The sequence below is a fragment of the Carassius gibelio genome, chromosome A14 (genome assembly GCF_023724105.1).
Source record: "Carassius gibelio isolate Cgi1373 ecotype wild population from Czech Republic chromosome A14, carGib1.2-hapl.c, whole genome shotgun sequence".
Classification (NCBI taxonomy): domain Eukaryota; kingdom Metazoa; phylum Chordata; class Actinopteri; order Cypriniformes; family Cyprinidae; genus Carassius; species Carassius gibelio.
This window is the reverse complement of record NC_068384.1, coordinates 12,799,412-12,823,477: the sequence shown is the minus strand read 5'-3', so window position 1 is coordinate 12,823,477 and position 24,066 is coordinate 12,799,412. Positions and strand designations below refer to the sequence as shown.

At 36.8% G+C, this 24,066-nt stretch overlaps 2 protein-coding genes and 1 pseudogene across 5 annotated transcripts; 2 read left to right on the top strand and 1 right to left on the bottom strand.

Annotated features, from left to right (window-relative positions):
* Positions 1–618: 618 nt before the first annotated feature.
* On the bottom strand, positions 619–6,496 carry LOC128027551 (annexin A5-like). The gene is made up of 12 exons (XM_052615256.1): positions 6,476–6,496; positions 4,845–4,929; positions 4,562–4,656; positions 4,016–4,129; positions 3,768–3,858; positions 3,342–3,421; positions 2,366–2,416; positions 1,878–1,971; positions 1,694–1,789; positions 1,099–1,157; positions 760–886; positions 619–674 (listed from the first exon to the last, which is right to left on the bottom strand). The coding sequence occupies exons 1-12, from the start codon at positions 6,476–6,478 to the stop codon at positions 619–621; spliced, it is 951 nt and encodes a 316-aa protein (XP_052471216.1). The 5' UTR covers positions 6,479–6,496.
* A 7,855-nt stretch (positions 6,497–14,351) lies between these two features.
* Positions 14,352–18,915, top strand: LOC128027550 (Bardet-Biedl syndrome 7 protein-like; annotated as a pseudogene).
* A 470-nt stretch (positions 18,916–19,385) lies between these two features.
* On the top strand, positions 19,386–23,639 carry ccna2 (cyclin A2). Of its 4 annotated transcripts, XR_008186754.1 has the most exons (11): positions 19,420–19,665; positions 19,777–20,018; positions 21,646–21,883; positions 21,983–22,089; positions 22,189–22,289; positions 22,368–22,412; positions 22,499–22,703; positions 22,804–22,917; positions 23,033–23,166; positions 23,249–23,419; positions 23,459–23,639. XR_008186754.1 is itself a non-coding variant. In XM_052615252.1 (9 exons), the coding sequence occupies exons 2-9, from the start codon at positions 19,806–19,808 to the stop codon at positions 23,298–23,300; spliced, it is 1,287 nt and encodes a 428-aa protein (XP_052471212.1). In that variant the 5' UTR covers positions 19,386–19,665; positions 19,777–19,805; the 3' UTR covers positions 23,301–23,639. The 4 variants fall into 4 exon arrangements, 1 of the variants encoding a protein (XP_052471212.1); XR_008186753.1 differs by having other exon boundaries at positions 19,386–19,665; positions 22,189–22,412; XR_008186755.1 differs by lacking the exon at positions 22,804–22,917 and having other exon boundaries at positions 19,386–19,665; positions 22,189–22,412.
* The last annotated feature ends 427 nt before the right edge of the window (positions 23,640–24,066 follow it).

Genomic DNA, 24,066 nt, shown 5'->3' with positions numbered 1-24,066 from the left:
ATCCAACTTTAACAGTGTAAAAAAACTCAGTATGCATGAAATAGCATTTCACCCCCCTTTAATGTTTATGCAGGAGGAAAGAGTCTCAAGAAAAACTGCTTTTTATGGGTCAAAATAGGCTGAGTGAGAATATGGAATATTGGTTAGAGCAATACTGCCATCTGCTGGAAAATGTATTATTTTGAGCAACAGAAACGAAACGAGGAACTGCTTAACAGTGGCGTGCACAGTGGCATTATAAGAGCACAGTCTGTGGTGCCCCTTAAATCGCGGTTCAGGGGCACCTAGATCAGACCATAAGGGCACTTTAACACCCCCCCCACCCCACCCTCGTGCAATCCACTATTCCATAACATTTTTTTTTTCTTTACACAATTTTGAAAAATGCATTAAGCAAAACTATTAAATTCTAAAACCACCAAATTCTATTAAGGAACCAAACAAACATCCCAGCAAATTCATTACAGAATACGCTCCTATTCTCCAACACTGAAACAACTTATTCTCAAACCATAAAACATTAAAGATGTAGAAATAAACAACTGAAAGAAAAAAAGCTCAAGATCATATAAGGACATAAACTGGTGTAAATAATTACAGTAGCCCAAAATACTCTTTCTAATCATTACCACCACACAGGTAGAGCAGGGCCTTCTGGTAATCTCCTTCGGTGTCTTCCTAAAAATAGAGGCAAAAACAATGCTAAGATGTATCTGTGTGTGTTGGGGGGGGGGGTGAGTTGGTGTGTGTTTGAATAACTTGCCTTTATGGTGCTATAGAGTGATTCTCCATACATCTTCTTGTATACTGCTCTGACGTCCAGCATATCCCGCTCACTCCTGGACACCATGATCCTTATGAGAGTCTCATCATCAGTGCCGGCACACTGTCAATAAACAAACCAATAATGTGTGAAATCAATTGTTTCATTATTATTCAGACCAACACATTCAGTTGATAAACTGGCCACAAATTGTTTTAATTCTTCCACTTGAAGTGCCAGCATTTGATAATACAAAGTGAGCAGCAAATTATCCAATATATGATTGTCAGAGGGGTGAAAACTGATGAGAATCTCATGGAAATAAGCCTTCATACCCGCATAGACTCTCGAACCAATTCAGCAAAATAACCAGGCACACTTTTTGCACATTTAACTAAAAGGGGGAGAGAGAGAAAATGTAGTTTTAAATTTCAGTTAAAGGGATAGTTCACCCACCAGTCATTATTTACTCACCCTCATGTTGTTCTTAACCTGTATGCTGTTATTAAAATTATGCAGCTCGTCATACAACACTGATCTTAACAAACCTTTATGTGAAAAACAGACTGAAATTCAGGTTGTTTTTCACAGATTAGCTTCAAAGACAGCGTTTTGCTTCTTTCTTTTTTACCGGACCATGTTTGTTGTAAATTTAACTGATCTTGAAGTGAAAGTTCTCTAAAAAAGTTCTTCCACCGAAAAAATAACAGCATACAGTCCTAGAATGACATGTTGACTATTACCTTCCTTTGCATTTTCTTGGATCTTGTGTTCTTCTTAGTTCACCTTTTTATTCAAACAATTAAATCTATTTTACCAAACAAAACTTTGGGTGAATTCTTGTTTTAAGTTTCATCACAGATTAATGTTCAGTCTGACCAAATAGCCAACGAACTTGTACGTTTAGCCACACAGCAGGGACTTTCGTACCCACAGCCAGCAGCAGTGCTTCCAGGTTCCCAGTGCACTCATCTTTTATGCTCTCTTCAATGTCACAGTCGGCAATCTTTTTGTAGGCATCAAACACTGAAACAGGTACACCAAAAGCCATTAGGATGGCCCTTCAAGGCAATTCTGAATTGCATCAAAAGGCTTTGAACACACAAACGCGCACCTTTTCTCAGGTGTTCCGCGCTCCTGTTGCCGAGTATGTTGATGAACTTGTCCTCGTCCGTGCCGAATTTCTCCTCTCCAGCAGCAAACAGCTCCTGTAACACGATCAATGAACAAACACTTCTAAGGTTCGCAACTAAAACCTGAGGATCCAGTTACTTCTTTTCCATGTTTACATCAACATTCATACGCATCTCTAATGATTAATCAAAAACTACTGGGTGCAGTTTATAGCAATGGATTCAAAACTCTTACAGTTAAAGTTGATCTCACAAAAGGAGATATTAAGCACAATGCAAAAGCATCTCTGTGATGAGTAATAAAAGTGGATTGTTATTTACAGTACCAAGCTCCCAGAAGGACAAGAAATTCAATTTTGGAATGATGTGAGCAGTAAAAAAACATTTTTAGGGTAAACTGTCTCTTTAAGACATTCATGATACTTTATGTGTGTGTTTAATCATCCAAAAGTCTGACTATGAACTTTACCTTTGCATCTTTCTCCACTCTGGTCTCATCCACTCCCTCCTCCTTGTTTCCCTGAGTTTAGGAATAAAAACATAACAAAGGTCAGATAAACATCAGCCCTCCTCCATCACCGCATTTGCTGAGACAGGCTGTTGAATTTTTCCCTAACCTGGTTAACTCCAATATTGAATTACCCACACATTAGCCCTGAGAACCATTTAATCTTCTCAACAACATTAACTCAAGGGCTGTTTTAATTACTTAAGGATGACTTCACTGCTGCTCATGTTATCATTCCAAGAGGAGGCTGCTCGGTTTCATCTCTCTACCTTTTTTTAGCATCCTCTCCCATCTCTGGCCATGATCAACACAATGACTGAAATCGTATATCACAGTATGAGTAATGATATATGTGACCCTGGACCACAAAACCAGTCTTAAGTCGCTGGGTATATTTTTAGCAATAGGGTCAAAACTATTGATTTTTCTTTTATGCCAAAAATCATTAGGATATTAAGTAAAGATCATGTTCCATGAAAATATTTTGTAAATTTCCTACCGTAAATATATCAAAACTTAATATTTGATTAGTAATATGCATTGCTTACATATTATATTCAGATTTCAGAGGTTGTATAAATCTTAATTTTGGTTTTGTGATCCAGGGTCACATATATTTTGTTTTTGCTGGAAATTATACTAGAAATTGTTATTATATATCAATATCTCACCCATGTACATTTTTGTCAATCCAGTCATTTGATTATTTATTTTACATGTACTGCACACACTCAAATATTATTATTATTATTATTAACAAATTATACCTTTAATATAATATATTATAACTATTCTACGGTGTATTCTACTTTTTTATATAATCTTCCTTGTGCTCTCTCTCTCTCTCACACATATATATAATTTTTTTCTGATAATACAATCTTTTATTTGTGGTTTCCTTTTAAACTGAGAACCAATTTTTTTTTTTTTTTTTTACCTGTGCAAGTATCACCAGCAACCTCTGGTAATGTCCTGACGTATCACCCATGATGTCTTTTTCCAGCTTGCTTCCATATTCTAGGTCAAGACACATGAGATGGGATCTATTGACAGTTCACACTTATCTTGACAACTGCTGCTTATTGGTCCCATTGGAATAGTCTAATGGGCAGGGATCAGTTGTAATAGTGATGCCTTGTAGAGACTTGTGCTCTATTTGGACTGTTTGTTTGCAATACAGACAATCAGGCATCTTTGGAGAAGAGAAACCCACAATTTTACAAAAACAAATGTCCTTTACCATTCAAAATTAATTATCTGAAGTGTTCAAAGTGAATATAAATGGATATGGTCATGTATCAACCTTACAATAGTGGGATGTTTTAATTTCAGCCATGCACTGTGCCTGGACAATGAATATTACCTTTCTTGTAAGCTTTGCCAATATCTTTCATCTCATCACATGTCCTGGATGCCAGGATCTCAATTAAAACTTTGTCCTCCGTACCCACTCCCTGTAAGGAAATAATAAATAAAAAAATAACCAATCTGAAATTAGATAGGCTGAAGTTTATCATAACGTAAAAGCATTTTCATAACAATGTGTTTTATATTCTTTCTTTTTCTAGTTTTTTATTATATCCCATAGAAGATGGAAATGTTTGATGTTACCTTGATGGCCTTATGGAGTTCATGAGCATCATATATTGTGGATGGAAACATGAGGGCCACAATTAGATCCTCTAACTTCCCTCCAAGCTCTGACCTTAAGTCTTTCACTAGATCCTGTAGAAAGAGACAAAATAAGAGAATGAGAGAGAGAGAGAGAGCACGAGAGAGAGAGAGAACATATGCCAAGAAAAAGAAGAAAATATATTGCCCATTAAACTGGAGATGTGAAACTCATTAGCATTTTAACGTTGTTTTAGACATTCATGACGGCACTGAATTATATCAACATCAATAAGAGGATGTGTGCAAAACAACAGTCCAAATGAATAATCTTGATGTACTGCCATTGACGCACAGCAGTGCTTCCAATTATTTGAATCGAACAACAATCATGTCTGAATACCTTTTGTCTACATTTTGAACAGCATTTTTGTTATCATTTTCAGAAGAACATGTACGTACGGTGAAAACACATTTTTACATATTTTAGATTCAACAAACTGATTATTCCTGGTCTGACACAACATAATAATGTAATTTGCTCACCTTGCTAAAAGCCTTTTTATAGGCTGCTTTTATTTCCTGTCTCTGTGCATTACTGCGAGCTGCCAATAACATGAGGATGGCATCTTCATCAGTGCCTGAAAAATAAAGCATCCACACCAGCTTATAAAAGAGGACAAAAGTAAGATATAGTACAAGAATGAGCAGCACATGATTTTCTTAAGATAGCCCCTCCTAATTGGCAATTCAAAATAACAGGAAAAACCACCAAGATCTTAACAAATATGGGTGAACTCTCTTAAAAGTCAGATTTTTTTAAGCTTACCGATCCCTTTCATGGCCTTGCGCAAAACTTCTGCATCATGCTTTGCATTGAAGTTCACAAAGGGTTTCACACTTCCTCGGGTTGCCTGCAGAAAATGCAAAACCAAAATCAGAATGATAATATAATATAATGGAGACATATATGACATATGGCTCTGTTCTGTTCTAAAACACATAATGTGTCAGGGTAACTACAAATATTCTTTGACAGTTCACCAACAAAAAAATTTTCAGCCCTTACAGGTTATCAGATATATTCTCAAATCAGAAAAGACTTTATGAAGTTTGCAGGGTGAAATATTTTTGATACTGAACCAAAAGCAGAAAATCAGGTTTTGGTATTTGCAGATTAAATAGGAAAATGGCAAACAGAAATAAATGAAATATAATAATTCAAGGCACTAAAATACATGAAGACATGTGGAGCAGGTGAATGGTGAATGGATTAGCCTGCGCAGGTGTTTGAGAATATGAGAAACATCAACCTCATTTCTTAAACCTCATGCTTGTGTCTCTCATCATTCTCAGTTGGAAATATGGAATACATAGTTTAGCAGACAGATATGAACTAATAATAGTGGAAACTGATTGCAATAAATGTGCTCTCAGAAGCAAAACATATCCACAATTTTAGTTTACATTGTAATTGTATCTTTCTGGTAACCCTTTAAACCTCTGTAAACTCTACATACGCACAGAGTATCTGTAATCCATACACAACTGATTAAAGATAGACCAAGATTGCAGCTCAGGTTTGATGATAGTGCCAGGGTGGAGGATGAGATAAGGTATAGGGTTCGGGTTTAGGGTTCAAGTTCAGGTTGAAAGTTAGGGATCAGTTAACCCCAGGACCTTCAGTTCGATTTAATACCAAAAGCAGTAGCTTTAATCTTTCCTTGCTCTTGTGCGGTCTACCATGAAGTGCTACAACAACACACATGGGATTATGTCTTAGAATCACATCACCTTGTAAAACGGTCCGTGTCGTAACATTAAACATTTAAGAAATAACACACAATATGCCAGCCCAAGCATGGCTAATCCTTGTGGATGTACTACAGTTTATGGGTGTTTGCTTGGATCTGCCAGCTGTGGGATGATTAAGCTACAGTGACCTATTCGGTGGGTTTCCTCAGTCTGATCTGACACAGATATCATCTGCTGTAATCCAATCATCCATCACCTTAATCTCCATGACAATCGTCACCATGCCAACATTGATCTGATGACTTATTCTTGTTTATGGGAAGTAATATATGTGGAAAACTGGCCATTTTATTTATTCATTCATAATTATTACAGTTATAATAGGCTAATACTTGTATATTTCTGGTTAAACTATTAGTTAAACTGCTAAAAAAAAAAAAAAAGCTTCAACCAACATTGTTATAAGTTTAAGAGTTAAACCAGCAAAACATGACAAAAGACAAAGTCCCAAATTAGCCTAATAAAATTCATCATAAATTAAAATGTTAATATTGATACAAAGGTGAAATACAATTTCAAATATTACTTGTGAAATTATATTTAAAGCATAATCCATATGTGATCACTGTTTAATCAACTGTTTGTGGTGTGCTTACAATTCCATGTAACAAATGAAAAATGATACAAACGCAGCTCAACTCTTACCATTTGTACAGGTACAGGCAGTTCTATGTGAAGTTCTGGGGAGTAAAAAAGTTCATAAAGTTATCATTATCAGACCAGTTCAGAAATCATCGAAATTCGTTACGTTGTGATGTGAAATTACAGTTTCTAGAATCGACAATTGTGTAATTCAATTAAACGACTTCAAGTCTATTTTCCTTAAATAATTCCTGTCATTTAGGCTACTAATTTAAGCCACGCTGTTACAATACGTTACCTGTTCAGGTCAGGACAGCGAATTTACCTAAGTTACCTGTCGAAGTATTCAGCCACCTGTGCGCGAGAGGTCAGACTTCTGCGCGTGTCGACAGCCAGCGAAGTTGTTGTAGCTGGAAGTAGGACACGCCCCCAAAACCAGCTGTCAATCATTTTGACTGACGTGGAGAACAAAGACGATAGTTGGAAGTAGCTGTAGGCTTAACAAAAAAAAAAAAAAAAAAAAAGGAGCTGTAGGCTTTATATTCGATGTTCGTGTGTCTAACTGCATTTATATTTCTCATTGCTTTGTAGACAAAATTATTCTAATTATTATTATTCAAAATAGCTAAGTAAATTGTTATAGAAATCACCAGGAGATGCGCAGATCCGTTTGAAACTATTTTACAGCAAAATTCCAAAAGTCCACAAGTGGACAGTATAGGGACAAATTATTGCACTTTTTATCCTTGCCTTTTTTTAATTTATTTTTTTATACTGTTGTTAAACAATTGGATTTCAACAGTATCTAGGTCTACATGCATAACCCGAACAATTGTGTAATTTGCTACATTTCCACAACAATGTAATTTCCATCACATCTCAAATTGTTTTACAACTGATAACAATCTGAAGAAGAAATTGCATTAAAATAAATAAATAAAATGTTTATTTTGTCTTGGATAATTTCATAGCTATAAAATACTGTAGTTATGTAATAAAATATTTATAGTTATGTAATAAAATAGTTATACAAAATATATATGTAAAAATACAAATATAATTTTTTGCTTTTTACATTTTGATAAAATTCTAGCTAGTTTGGTGCAACTTAAGTTGAATTATTTATTTTTTTCTTACTATCTTTGCATAAAAATTAAAGGTATAAATGTTTGTGTGTGTGTGTGTGTGTGTGTGATGATTTTTAGATAATGTTTGCTCAGCTTTAAACATAATCAATAGTTTGAAAATGATTTATTATATCAACATCAGACAGTGACAAGTAATAACCACACTGAGAAGCCATCTCTGAAAACTGATTGATGGGCAATATAGTAGATATATTGCTTTGGCCTTCCTGTTTTTATTAGTGCATTTTAATTATATGCTTATTTCATGATTTATTAACCACTTCAACACAGCAAAATAAACTGTATTTTTTATGTGTTATGTAAATAAAACATATTAATTTCCTGCCAGAGAGAGACAGAAAAAATGAGTGCCTCATACCATAAGTGTCCCTCATCAAATATAAGGACCCTGCTGTTTTTTTGGCTAAACTCCTCAAGAATGCAGTGTGGTGTGAATGAAGATGTTTTACTAGTACACTGATTCTGATTTAACCATGTGTACACATATGCAAATACATGCTGAGAAACACTTCTTAATGGATCTTTCTCCCATGTGCAAATCAAGGTGTGAACATTGCTATTAACCTTTTGGTTTTGACATTAGTGGTATTCATTTTGTTTTTACCTTTATGCAACCTTTAACATTTTTAGATAAATATTATTTTCTCCATCTCCATCATTCAGGTTTATTTAACTTCATTCAGTGTGCCAAAGAAAGAACAATAAAGTACTGAAAAAAATGCAAGAACGCGGGGGAAAATAATTTATAAAAGGCACACTTCTTTTACAGTGTTATCAACACCACAAACATTATATTTGAACATTAAACAGTACTGAGTGTGACAGGTCTCCATTGTTAGTTAGCAATTTCAAAAGTAATTCAGGGTTGCGTTATGGAAAATAATTTTTCATTCAAGACATTTCCTCATTATGCAAGACATAATTGATTCCACTCTTTTTTTCATTAATAACCATTTTCATGCCAGTGACAAACAGTAAAAAAAAAATCTATTCTTGCCCTGAAACTAGTTAGCAGAGATATTGACTGATTTTTTAATTAATCTTTTATAAAATGTGCATGTGTCATTTTGTGTGAGTGAATAGTATCGGCTTTCTACAAACTAATATAGGTTGAATTAATGTTTTACTAAAACTCTGTCTAGTAAATCAATTAACTTTGCATGTATCAATTTTTCTTACAATGAACTGACGTCAGAGTAACATTTTTATCTTTAAAAGAGAACAAGTTTCCGAAACAGAATTGTGTGTGCTAAAACATATAAAGTATCTGCCATAGATGAATAAATAGTTAGTAAATACATCTCACATTTCCATTGCAGAGCTTATAAAATCCTTAATACAGTTTTTCATTCTTTCATCCCTCCAGTGCACAATGTTTCAGAAATCAGAGATGTATGCAAACCCTCCGACATCTCTTTTTGTTTTCGTCTTTATCCATGATGTTTCTCTCTCAGAGCATAATGATGTCTGCAGGATCCCAGATGTGGCTGAAAGGTGCTATTGCCTATAGAGTTCCTGAGCTGTTTAAACAGCATCCACAAAAGAAGTCCCATCAGAAGCAGCAATACTGTGAAAAGCCCCACATACACACTAAAGTTCCAGCCCCATCCCGCTGTAAGAGGCAAAGAGGTGGACGCCACCAGGAACCTCCTCGGGGAGGGCATCAGTTGTAATAAAACTGCATAAAACTACTGCAGCTCTTTAGTGAATCCTCAGATCAAGCAGTGTGGTAGTACATAGTTCACTTTGGTGTGTAAGATTTATCCATGACAAGTGTCCTTGATGTCCATCTGTCATTAAATATTTAATTATGATCCAGAACGAAGCGTGCTGTCTCTGTTGTGTTGTGCAAAAAGAGAATAATGCTTGAAGCCCTCTCTGTAGCTGTGCCCCTCCTACTGTTGAGTCACATTCACGCACCTTCATCCACTCCTGTGTGTGTAACCAAAATGCCCCCCCCCCAAAAAAAAAAACAACAACTCTACATTCGCTGTTAAACATGCTTAATAATGTAATAATGAAAATGTCTAAATGTAAAAAAGGTTTAAGATTATATATATAAAATATCATCACAGTGTACAAACAATAGAAATCAATGTGTGTATGTTTGAAAAAGCATAATCAAAAAATCAACGTGATGGAACCTTGGTTTCTTAAACCTGCCTTGGTTTGGCTGGTCTGTTTGCATTTTTTTTATGGTTTTTGTACACTTGCAGTTGGCCACTAACCCAGCTTGATCAGTCTGGGATACCATGCTCCTAAAACCAGAAAACAAATGTATTATTTTTTTTATAAACAAATTTACTATAAACATATTAAGGTCTTTTCAGCAGGCTTACTCTTACTCCATAATAGTTATATTATTACGCTGAAGACATACAGGTGCATCTCAATAAATAAGAACTATAAAAGTTCATTTATTTCAGTAATTCAAAGCAAATTGTGAAACTCGTGTATTAAATAAATTCAATGCACACAGACTGAAGTAATTTAAGTCATTGGTTCTTTTAATTGTGATGATTTTGGCCCACATAAAAAAACACCAATTCACATCTCAACAAATTAGAATACTTCATAAAACAAAACAAAAAAATGTTGGCCTTCTGGATAGTATGTTCCTTCACTGTACATGTACTCAATACTATAGGGACTAATTTTGCTTTAATAACTGTTTGGATGCTTTTTGACTTGATTAAAATTTAAAAGATTTTTCTGTGTTCTGAACGAATCTACTATTACCATGGTAACCAGAGATGGTTTGGGTGACAAACATGGCGCTGTTGAGGAAACGTGTTAACAAGAACACTTTTGCTGCTGCTGTACTTAGACGGATTTTTTTTTATCCGCAAAGCGAAGCATATCGTTTATATATGTGTGTATGAAAAGGCTGCATATGTTTTCTTTTTTTACATATTAATGCGACTTGGATTTTCTTGTAAAGCGGACCAACTGACACTGCTAATGTTAGCCACTTCATCTGCGGCAGAATCAGCCACTAATTAACTAACTAACTAACGTTAATCCGCAGGATAATCCACTCGGTTGAGGCGAATAGTTAGGACCAAGATTTCTATTTCAAAGTACCTACAGTACGTTAACTGGTTAATTAATTACACAGAACTAACGTTACTCTGGGGGATCTTCAATATCAACGCCAAACAGAAAACGGTTAAGCACAATCAAAAGGATCTGTGGAGTGATTATTCTGACAAACGAAATGGAGTTGAACTTAAACCAGGTTGATTATCTCCAGGTAAGGCCTCAACTACTCTATGTATTTGCATATCTGCTGTGATTTACAGTGATGGCTTATGTGCCCTTGGACGTTTAAATGCACACTTGTATTTATGAGTCATTTAGGCATTTTAAATATCATTGATTATTACAAAGTTAATTTACTTATGGCCATGTCATCTTTGTTTCCTCAGGTTGGAGTGACTTCTCAAAAAACCATGAAACTTCTCCCAACTGTGGGGCGAAAAACAACTCAAAAGGTATATCTGCATCCCTTTTAAGAGAATATCCCAGGTTTAGTGTAAATCAAGCTTGTGAAAATCATCTGTTCACAGGAAATAATTATTACCATATCTTATAACAAAATAATATTACTCATCAGGGCTCCAGACTGCGACCAAATGGTCGCATTTTGCGACCAAATTTTGAGAGTGTGCGACTGAATTTTACATCCAGTCGCACATGTGCGACCAGTAGATTTGCACACGCACGCACGCAAACACACACACACACACTTGCACACACTCGCGTCTCATTGAGTGATGCCTGTCTGTGAGGCGGCAAATGCGTGTGAGAAGAATAGGGAATGGCCACTGTAAGTGGCTAAAATGTGTGGAGGGGGAGGGGCCTAGAGATAATTGAGCGGGCGTAAACATCTGTGGGAAGGAAACCGAGACAAATATCATCACAACCTGATATGTGCGTGCGTCTGAGCTATGAGCAAGCGAACTATTGATTCGTTCTTCCGACCTGCGGCTAGTGTACCAGTGCCAGAGCCTAGTGTCACCGTCAGATGATGATTCAGAGTCAGAGGTTGGTGTGGCTAAAAAAGTCCGCACCAGGGCCGGCCCGTGGTATAGGCAAATGCTAAGGGCGCTACTGATTTTTTTTTTTTTTTTTTTTTTTTACATATTTTTTTTTTTATAATAGGCTACTATTTAAAAACCATTAATTCAAAACACTTCCAAATAAAGCAAAAAAAAAAAAAAAAAAAAAAAATCCGGCTCTTCAATCTTCCCCCGCCCATCGAGTGCTTGAAGTGCGTCAGAAACAGAGTGCGCGCACGATCAGTTGTTGGTAATTTGTTGTGTAGCGTGCCCGACGCCGCATCCAATGTATACAGCACTGCTTTTGTTAACACACAGCTCGTAGAAACGGGCCTGGCAGCTCGCGCCAGTTCTAGACACGGTGAAAGTTTCCTGATTGTGACGGAAGGCCGAATTTACATGACACATTATAAATGAGCATAGTCTGCGATAGATACAGTGCCAAAAAGAAGAGAAGAGGATAAAGACAGAGGTAAAGAGATGTAGTGAAATAGCAATTTATTGCATAGGAGTAAGAAGATACTATAATTTCATGGCAGTTATTTTTACCTTAAACTTAATGTTAGCAGTTGTTCTGAGATCTGAGTCCCCAGACTGTGATTTTGTACAATCAGTTTTAAGACGCATTTTTTATTATCACTTTTTGTTTTGTTTTTTGTTTTTTTTTTACTCTACAGTTGTGCAGTTTTGGGGGGATACAGTACAGGCCAAAAGTTTGGAAACATTACTATTTTTAATGTTTTTGAAAGAAGTTTCTTCTGCTCATCAAGCCTGCATTTATTTGATCAAAAATACAGAAAAAATGTAATATTGTGTTATATTATTACAACTTAAAATAATTTGTTTTCAATTTATTATACTTTAAATTATCATTTATTTCTGTGATGCAAAGCTGAATTTTCAGCATCATTACTCCATTCTTCAGTGTCACATGTGACATCCAGTCTATCACATGATCCTTTAGAAATCATTCTAATATGATGATTTATTATGAGTGTTGGAAACAGTTCTGCTGTAATGTGTGTGTGTGTGTGTGTGTGTGTATATATATATATATATATATATATATATATATATATATATATATATATATATGCATGAGGCGCCAGGTAAAATCTTGCAAATTGGTCAGGGCCGGCCCTGGTCCACACTCACCATTTTCGAGAAGACTGGCTGTAAGAATTCAGATGGCTGAGGTACTATAATTATTAGAACTACTTTTCACCAAATACAAAAGCCAGCTCGACCTTCAAAGGAAGAATGGCTTAAAACTTAACGAAACATACAACAACGATAAAGCATGCACACAAACTTTTTTACTATGCACATTTTTTATTCTGAGTGTATGGAATTTTGTTTACTATTTGTACTGTCTTGACAGCGATGGTGCTGTCAGTTTACCTTGTTGCATCTTCAAAAGTGCAGAATAAAATGTGACACTGAATTTGAAACGGCACATTGTAATTTCTGCATCTATTATTAAAGTATTTATTAGTAATACAGTGGAAATTAGTAGATTTGGTTAGCATGTTGATTTACGGTGTGCGCCCCTAAATTTTCTGGTTGTGCCCCTAAAATTTTCAGTTGGGGGCCACTGTGCTCCTAGTGTAAAAAGTTAGTCTGGAGCCCTGCTCATTCCTCACAGTGCTGACAGTTATGGAAAAAAATACATTACATTCTCAGTAATCAGTAATTGCAAGGAATATTCTTTTAACAGAAAGTTAAATCTTGAAATGTGCTTCAAGTATATGAAATCAGGTATTAATATCCTTACCTAAAATGTTCAGTCTTATAAACTTTCCGTAGTTTCAAGGCCTTAATGACATTTCTGCTTTAGATTATTTCAGGGGTTACTTCGTAAAACAAGGCCACTGGAGGTTAGATCCTACTTGTGAAAGAGCATGCAACATGTTCTGTTTATTTGAGCATGTGCTTGACATTTCTCCCCGGCTCAATTAAACAGGGAACAAGCATTTTTCTATAAGCACCCTGTTGGTGTATCTGATGCTATCGTGTCGTTTTCTCATTTCAGGTGGTTGTTGCAGATAATGATGGTATTGTGACCTGTTTTGGAATGAAAAAAGGGGAGGCTGTGGTATTTATTATTATCAGAAAGCGTTTCCTGTTTTAGTGTACACAAGCATTAAAAAGTTTGGGGTCAGTCAGATGTTGAAAGGAAATAATACCGGAAAATCAGTAAGGATGCATCAAACTGATGAAAAGTGACAGTAAAGACATTTATGCTATTATTAAATGTTTTGTTTTAAATGATAAAATACATTAATTTTGAACTTTATATTAATCAACGAATCCTGAGAAAAATTATTGTCTTCACAAAAATATTAAGCAGCACAGCTGTTTTCAACATTGATAAATAATACAAAAATATTTCTCAAGCACCAAATCATTGTGATTCATCTTACATCATGTGACTGAAGACTGGAGTAATAGTTGCTGAAAATTTAGCTTTGCCATCACAGGTATAAAATGCATTTAATAATATATTACATTAGAGACCTTTATTTTAAATGTAAAAAAATATTTTATCATATTACTATTGTTACTGTACTTCTGATCACATAAGTGCAACCTAGATAAATTTAAGATACTTATTTCAAAAACGCACAGAAATCTTATTGACCCCAAACTTTTGAATGGTGGTGTGTATATTAATGTTAACAAACAAAGTAATTTTTTCTCAATGGGAGAATAAATGTCTGTTTTTTTTGTCAGCCTGTGTTCAAATCACTCCCGGGACAGAAGATCTCCAGACTTGAGCTCGGAGGGGCTTTGGGAACCCCTCAGGAAAAGATCTTTGTGAGCTCTGGCTCTGAAGTGAGAGGATATACTAAAAAGGGCAAACAATTTCTTACATTTGAAGCCAACCTAACAGAGAGCATAAATGCCATGTGAGATCGGCTTCTCGTTTTTCACTCTCTCAACTTTGTGTATTTTGTGCTTCACTTTTTGTTGTGCCTTACATTCCCACAGGCATGTTTCAGGGGCCGATCTGTTTCTGTGTGCCAGTTACATTTATAACCATTACTGTGACTGCAAGAATCAGGACTACTACCTGTCAGGAGACAAGATCAATGATGTCCTGTGTTTACCTGTGGAGACTGTGGGCCGCATTGTGCCCATCCTGGCCTGCCAGGACAGAGTACTTCGAGTATTGCAGGTAGACCGACACAACATCCAGTCATGTTGGCAACATTTTTTACCCAATTATTCTTTAGCTCTTTTTGGAACAGCTGATGGGAAACTAGGTCTTGTGCAGATTACCAAATCAGGACCCATTACTAGTTGGGAACTGGATAATGAAAAGAAAAAAGGAGGTAGGAATTAGATAGTGAGGGGTTATTAGAAAAAAAAATTGAAGCCGTGCTAATTTGTATTGGTCTTTTCAAGGTGTGCTTTGTATTGATACTTTTGACATTGCTGGTGACGGTGTGAAGGACATTCTGGTGGGAAGGTATGATGGGACTGTGGAGGTCTGCGGGTTGGACAGTTCAAATAAGCCAACGCTGCGCTTTGAGAATGTGAGTGTCACATTTGAATGATAAGCGATGTATGGAACAGCCTAATTTTGTCTCATATGTAATTCTGCTGCACTACAGTTGTTGTAATTCTCTTTCTCTGTTTACAAGACTTTGTCTGAGAGTGTCACATCAATCCAGGGTGGCTGCGTCTGAAAGGAAATGTTTGATGAAGTTCTAACAACAACTTACACAGGTTAGTTTCCCAAACAGACATAGATTTTGAAACCGCTTCTGCCATGCCTTGTTTGGTAATGCATGTGTTCGTACAGGGCAGAGTTAGAGCAGTTGCAGGTGAAAGTGTTGCAGGGCAGAGAAAAATACCAGCAGAGCTCTCAGTCCAGCACGGCAGTGTCTGCTGTGCCAGTCTTTAGCATCAATGACAAATTCACATTGTGCCAGGATGATGCCAGCTACAGCCTCACGCTAGAGGTCAGACCTCCATTGACAACTTGCTGCTACAGGTGAGAGCAATACACTAATTTATCCTGCTTTTATTTATATAAACTACTGTTTAAAAGTTTGGGGTAGGTAAGACTGTTTAAGTTTTTTTCAAAGACGTCTCTTTTGCTCATAAAGCCTGTATTTCTTTGATCAAAAATATAGTAAAGAATGCAAAATATTACTACAATTTGAAAATCACTTTTCTGTTTGAGTATATTTAAAACATTTATTTTATAATTTATAAATTTATTTCTTGAGTTTTCAGCAGCCATTACTCCAGTTTTCAGTGTCACCTTCAGAAATCAGTCTGTTATGCTAATTTTGTGCTCAGTTAATCAGTCAGCATTGAACTAGAAGTAAGAAGTGGAACTATGCAATTAAATTAAAGTTGCATTTTAGATCTTTGCTAATTCAACATTTTTACATGTATTGTAATTTCAGCATTATGAGACTGAAGTTTATTTACCTTCACTTGCATGTGTTTTTGTTTCTGACAGAGTGATGTTCCCATTGACCTGTTGGATGTTGATAAGAATTCAGCAGTTGTCAGCTTCAGCGAATGTGATTCAGAGGTAAAGCACCTGTGTGCCACATCATTAAGCTTACTAAATGACCACATCACATGCGTTTGCAAAACGGTCTTTGTTTGTTCCTCCAACCCCACAGTCAAACGGGAACTTCCTCCTCGCCACCTACAGGTGCCAAGCAAATACCACTAGGCTGGAACTGAAGGTGTCTACTTCTCTGTGTTTGGATTGTTTTCAATATAATAATGTATGTTGTATATTTTCTTAAAAGTGCAATAGGTGACTGTCTTCAGAATTTTTTTTTGTTAAACTGGTTTAAAGTTTTCTCTTGAAAATAAAATATTTCTTCTGGAAACAAAACCCAGAGACTGTGTGATTCCTCAGATCCATGACAAATGAAAATACACTACAATTGCTCCCTTCTCCCTGAGCAGGGGTTTACTTCGCTTCGGAACATGGGCTGGAATTGGGAAATGCTGATGTAGCCTGTTGTAGTTATGTTGTCTCTGGTATTCTGGTCTGTGAGCATAAATGCGTTCAGGGGGCGTGGCTTTGGATGGCGATTGCAAGGAGGGTGGGACATTCACTTTCAGTGCGATCAAGCTAAAGTTAGCATTTTCCAAGATCTCCTATTACACTTTTAAATTGCAAAGTAGGCAATGTTTGAGCATTTGTCCTGGGTTTTTTTCTAAGGTGAGATCTATAGAGGGTCAGTATGGCACCCTTCAGGCTTATGTGATGCCAAGGCTTCAGCCCAAAACCTGCCAGGTTCGACAGTACCAGATCAAGCCCCTTTCCCTCCACCAGAGGACACATGCAATCGATCAGGAGCGGTAAGCTTAGAGACGCACAGTGATTCTAAATTCTTATCATGCAGTTATTCTGCCAACTAAACATTATTTTTATTCTCTTTTCATGACTAAGCCCATGAACACCTTGAGACTGATGGGACACTTCAGTTTTGCAGAGATCCATTCCTGGGTTGTGTTCTGTCTGCCTGAGGTCCCAGAGAAAACCCCGCCAGGAGACAGCATCACATTCTACTTTCAGAACACTTTCTTGGGCACACAGCTAGAAGCCACATATTGGTGAGGCCTACATGTTCAATATCCAAATATATTTATAGTATTTATTTATACAAATACTATTTTTCTTCATGTGCATATGATTGTTTTTGAAAAGAGCTGATTATGATATACATATATATATATATATATATATATATATATATATATATATATATATATATATATATATATATATATATATATATATATATATATATATATATGCATTACAGTTGGACAAAAATCCTACTACTATGTATTGTAATCAGTAATCTTTATAAATGTTTGTAATGGGTTGCAGTAAAGGTGAGGCAAACTTCAAATCAGACAACATTTCTACCATTTCCATACTGAAGGATGTTTTGTCCAAAGAGGCAACTAAGCGAAAAATTTATCTGAATATATCCTACGGTGAGTTCACAAACTGATCTGTTAATTGATATATGTGGTCTTCCTCTTGGCTAAATCCAACCACAAGTGATCAGTGAAGATGCATTTGGGTTGTGTAATGATACTAGTTGTAACACCGTGTCTACACTGGACGTGACATATCGACCATTGCAAATCGTTTGTATTTTGGGACCGTATGTCATAAATAGAACAAGGCATCAGTTTACTGTCAGTGTAGGCAGCATCACTGATTATAATGGGTACTATTGTCTTTTGTTGCATCATGACGAGCCACTCGCATCCAGTGTAGACATGGTGTAAATGGTGATCTGTCTTGGCTGAAGACTTGTGACTGGTTCAAATGAGACGATGTTAATACCAGATAACAGTGATCTCAATTCTTTATGCATCACATATAATAAATATTTGTTTGTTGTGTTGGCTGTTATGTTGGTTTCATAGGTGAATGAGGACTCTGTGAGCCATACTCTTCGAATGATTCATCCCAAGCTAGAGTATCAGCTGATTTTGGCCAAAAAAGTTCAGCTTATTGATGCTTTAAAGGTAAAACATAAAGAATAAAAACCCCTGCTGAAAAACAAAGTCTACTGAGTGTGTGTGTGTGTTTGTGTGTTGGATGCAGGAGCTGCAGGTGCATGAGGGGAATGGAGATTTTCTGATTCCAGAGTATCGTAGTATACTGGATGAATCTGCCCAGCTCTTAGAAGAATATAAGAAACAACCAGCTCACTTAGAAAGATTGTATGGTGAGTGAATTCAGATGAGCAAGGGAGACGATATTTTACAATATATTATTTAAAATTTGATATGTTAAGTTATTCACATATATTGTAGATTTCTATAAGATTGTTATTTTTTTTCCTCACAAACCCTGCATATTCAGAGGATGTCTTTGCACAAGTAATAAGGACATATCTATGGGTAAACAAACCATGTTGTGTTTTCTTACAGGTATGATCACTGATCTGTTCATCGACAAGTTCAAATTTAAAGGTCAAAATGTCAAAACAAAAGTTTCACAGCTGCTTGCAATTTTGAATAACTATGAACTCGATTCATTGATGGAATTTTTCAGTGAAGCTTAATGGAATATAAAATTAAAGCACTTTTTGGGAATGCATTTTCTGAATTTTGTTTTTGCAATAAACATTTGGTATTTTATAGGGATCAAGCTGATTGTACCAATACAGATTCAAATTAAAATGTTCAATTTTATAAACATAAAAACTATTCGTGACTGCACTTGTCTTTTTTTCAACTCACCCATTGTATAGTTGCATTTCTACAGAAATAAAAAAAATGCAAAAGATTTCTGTTTTGTTTGTCTCTGTCACAATACAAACTTTAATAATATTTTAATATTTAGCTTTATTGGGGGGGGGCGCTCTAATTTTTGGTTTGACGGTTATGACCACCATATTAGAAACAGTGATTATTTGCTATACAAATTAGACATTGTGCACATAAGTACCAAAAACAGAAAATATTATTTATATTCAAAATTATTATGTTTTTTTTTTTCAGTATATTTCCCCAAATGTAAGATTTACCCCTGTACATTTCTATACTTGTAGTTCTTGAGTTTGTATATTATGTGTAAACTTGACTTCACTGAGCTTGAATTTTACACTGCTCAAACACTTTCAAAATTCCTTTAAGCCAATGAAAGTAACTCAACGGCCCGGTTGGTAAAAGCTGAATCGCAGTTTGTACTTTCCAGGCTTCCGTATAATCAATGACGTTTGGTTTTGCTGCATTCTGATTGGCCCGTTTCAATAGTCGCGGGCTACTTGAACTGAAACAGCACCACAATATCAAATCAGGCAGCAGCAATAAACAAAAAAAAAAAAGCAACAAGGCGCAGCTCGACTTTGTAGAAGCATCTTTTGTGAACTCTGCGTGCCGTGTTGAGGGGTTCTGGACACCGCCATGGCGCGATTTCTGTAGAACAGTGTTGCATGATTTGTTTTTGAATCTCGGTTTTGTAAGACGCAGCTAGCGACTGTTTATATTGTGTTTTTGTCCGGATCTCAACAGCTCATTTCTACCAGTTTCCCTGGTTAGTCTGCTTATCCACGCTTTATTCGTTATTCACGTGTGTGGTGTTTGATCAAAGGTGTTGAAACCTCAAAACCTGTTGTTTAAATGCTTTAATCAATCCGTCTTGCAGAGACTTGAGCTGATCTGCTGCTGTTAAGGATGTCGTCTGTCGGTCAAACACAAAGAAGTGCGGTTCAGGATCCCGGAGCAGATATTCACAATCAAGAAAACATGCTTTCACGACTACGAGGCGCAGCAAAGAACAGAATTGAAAATCGGGAGAATGTCAACCCTAAACCAGGCAACCGGACCGTCCTGGGCGCGCTGGAGAACAATCAGCGCAGACCGCCTGTCCTGCGCGCCGCTAAACAGGTCAGAGCCGCACACGGACATCAACATGTGCTCCTGTTACAGACCGATTCAACTGTAGCACGAATAAGAATTTGGTTTAATCAGAGTTTTGCTTTTTAAAATGGCGGAATAATACTGTATAAACGAATTAATAATACTGTTTAGATGAACTGGACGTTGCTTTAGCTAAACCAGTCAAAGTGCTCACAGGCTTGTCACTTTGAATCACGAATATAAATCTAAATCTCGTTCCCCACAGTGTCAAACTGCATTTAACGTTATGGCGCCACAAGTTAAGATGAAATGCAGTGTTAAATGCCCGCACACATTCCCTCGCAATGAGGAGACCGCCATTTTACAAACCCATTCACTGCTAGCACAGTAAACCGGGTTGGTTGGTTGGTTGGTTAAAGGGGTAGTTCACCAAAAACGAGTTGATGTTCTGCTAAACGTTTGTGACATGAGGCTGTCATTTCTGCCTAGCATTTGGTTCTATATGAGAATTCATGAAGCTTTGGTACATTTCCACTTCTGGCCAGCTGTCCCTTCAATATGACAACAGGTGCAGATCTACTAGTACAAGCTAACCTTTGACCTTTTTGTTTGAAATCTGGTACAGTTTTTATGGAATGGGGTTGAATTTACACCTATTTTAATTCTACGTGATTCACCACACCATGAAGATCTGGTTTAAAATGCTCACACCAAAAGTATGTGTATATATAAGCATGTATGTGTGTATATGTAATTCCACCCCAAAATGAAAGTTGTCATTCATCACTTACCCCCGTGTTGTTCCAAACCCGTAAAAGCTTAATTTGTCTTTAGAAGACAATAGAAGATATTTTGGATTAAAACTTGGGAGGCTTGTGACTATCCCATATACTGCAAAGTAAAACACCCTTTCAAGGTTCCGAAATGACAAGTGTACTTTTTGTATGCGAAGAAAACAAATAATTACTTTATTCGACAATTCATCTCCACATCACCGTAGAGTGTTTTTATGGCATTATATCTGCTGAACGCAAGCAGCTTTTGCTCTTCGATGTCAGCCATGACACAAGTGTCGTATACATAAAAGTAATGTGTATTTACGCTTTGATCTGAAAAAAAATGTGCATCTATGCAGCGCCACTGATACAGGAGAGCATTTTTGTTATTAATGACCATTTTCATTTTGGGTTGGAGTATCCCTTTAAGCAAACCTGTTATAAAGCACTTCTGTGCTTTCTTGAAGCTCAGACGGTTCTCATGACGCGGCAAGATTGTGGGTAAAATTCTCAGTGAAATAAACATGCATGACCTAAACTTGCCCTTTTGGTGAAGTTTCTTCAGATCACGCATGTGATGAAAGCGTAAATGTAACTACTTGGAGTATATCTGAGAAACTTAAAAAAAAAAAAAAAAAACTATATTTCAGGTCAGTGGTGCTGCCTTAAAGCGTCAAACTGACTCGGACACTAGAATTGTATTATACATTTGTATGCTTATTCCACATCAAAGAGTGTTCAAGAGATACTTTGCATGTAATTGTGACTTTTCAAATTGAACGGTTAAATAAGGAAGATGCTGCAAAAAGGTTCTGTAACTACCTATAGTGTATGGGACTGTTTTTCCCCAGCACTCTAATCCAGTTTTCTGTTTTCAGGTCTCTGGGCCCCAAATAACTGCATGCAAATCTGAAGAACATGGCAGTTTTGGAGAGAAGCCCTCCACCAGGCCACCTGCCTTTCAGATCCATGTGGATGAGCCTGATGGTGCATGCTCCAAGAAACAGTGTACCCAAAGAGCAACCATGGCTTGCTCCCCTCTCACACTAAATCCCACTGTGACCCGCCTAAGGCAGCCCCTCGCCACTATCGATCTGCCAGTGGAGGCCAGTTTTGGTAAGAGAAATGACTTGAGTTAAAATGCAATGCCCATGCTGTCTTCCGTTGCACTTTATAGAAAACCTGAAATCACTTGTACAACTCTTTAATATTTAGATTCTCCAATGGATATGTCAATAATTGATAGTGAGGAGAGGCCCACAAATGTCAATGAAGTCTCGGATTATGCAGCAGAAATACACGCACACTTGCGGGAAATGGAGGTGAGGATGTTGAATGTGTTAAATTCTCAGTTTTAAGATCTTTTAATGATGCGTGTTCTCTACATCATGGCTCTTTTTTTTTTTTTTTAAACCATGCAGATCAAGTCAAAACCAAAAGCAGGTTACATGAAGAAACAGCCCGACATCACAAACAGCATGCGAGCCATTCTGGTGGACTGGTTGGTGGAGGTGGGAGAGGAGTACAAGCTCCAGAATGAGACCCTGTACCTGGCCGTGAACTACATTGATCGCTTCTTGTCTTCCATGTCTGTCCTGAGAGGAAAACTCCAGCTGGTGGGCACAGCTGCTATGCTCTTGGCTTCGTGAGTATCTTTTGCATTAGAGCCTCAGGCTGCAAAACCTTACCCCTCCTTGTTCTGCATGTTCACACATCTCTGCTTGACTGTAGGAAGTTTGAGGAGATCTACCCCCCGGAGGTAGCAGAATTTGTTTACATCACTGATGACACCTACACAAAAAAACAAGTGTTGAGAATGGAGCATCTGGTGCTGACGGTTCTCTCGTTTGATCTTGCTGCTCCAACAATCAATCAGTTCCTCACCCAGTATTTCTTGCACCAGCCTGTGAGCAGCAAAGTAGAGAGCTTATCAATGGTGAGAACATTTCCTGCAAGACATTTGCATTGAGTGGTGTTTTCTCGTCATCACCAACTAACATTCAAAAAAAAAATTATATATATATTTTTTAATCCAGTTTCTTGGTGAGCTGAGCTTGATCGATTGTGACCCATTCCTGAAGTACCTCCCATCTCAAACTGCTGCTGCAGCTTTCATTCTGGCCAACCACACAATTGCAGGAGGATCATGGGTAAGTTTGCGCGATCAACTTGTGCAAAAACTAGGGTGCTGCCTGTTATTTGAACATTATGCTGTCATAATTACTGTTCACTCTTGCTCTTTCCTCATAACGCTCTCTCTTGCAGTCGAAGGCATTTGTTGAGATGACTGGCTACACTCTGGAGGATCTTATGCCGTGCATTCAGGATCTACATCAGACCTACCTCGGTGCTGCTCAGCACACACAGCAGGCAGTTAGGGAGAAATACAAGGGCTCAAAGTAAGTTCACTTGCTCTACACACACATTCGATGGCGTTGTTGGCTAGGGCTAACTTTTTTTTTTTTTTTTTTTTTTCTCCAGGTACCATGAAGTCTCTCTCATTGAGCCTCCAGAGAAGCTGATGCTGAACTAACAAGCCCCTCAATATTGTTCATTTGTTCCATACCTCCATGGGAATTGTGCACACACATTTTGATGCTTTATTTCCATTACTCCAATAACTGAAGCCATAGCCTCAATTTTGGGGAAATGGTGAGATCTTAGTGAATTTTATTTTTTTCAGTCCTTCAGGATTGAGCCCTTTTTTATTTTTTTTATGCTTGATACAGATATTTGTACAGTAGGTAATCAAGCATTGTTTTAACATTTTCAGTGTCTATTTTCATAAACTCCAGCAATGCACTTTATCCTTTTTTACACTGTTAAGTGACCCTCCCTTTTACATCTTAATAAAAGTGCTGCTGGCCTTTAATTCACTCGGTTCATGTCATATTTCTATTGTTTGGTTGAGGTTGGAGGAGATAAACTGGAGTTAATATGCATAAAGTTATAAGATGGACACTTGCATTTAATCACTCTTGCTTCATTTATTGAAATGAGGTGCTTGAATATTGTTTCTTAGGTCATCTTTGTTCAGATTAAAAATGAGAAAGTGGTCCTCCCACACAGTCACTTAAATGCTGGCTGGATTTAAACAAACTGTTAAATTGGGGACTAAATGAGTACTATGCAAGGTTGTGGGGTTTTTTTTTTTTTTTTAAAGCGGCTCTTCCCATGGTCAAATTAAACTTGGCTTCATAATGTAAATGGTGCGTTGTAAAAAATGGTTACTTATCCTGGCAATTGTTTACTGATGTAAGCACTGGTGAGGGAATAACTACAGAAGAGTTATTACCGTT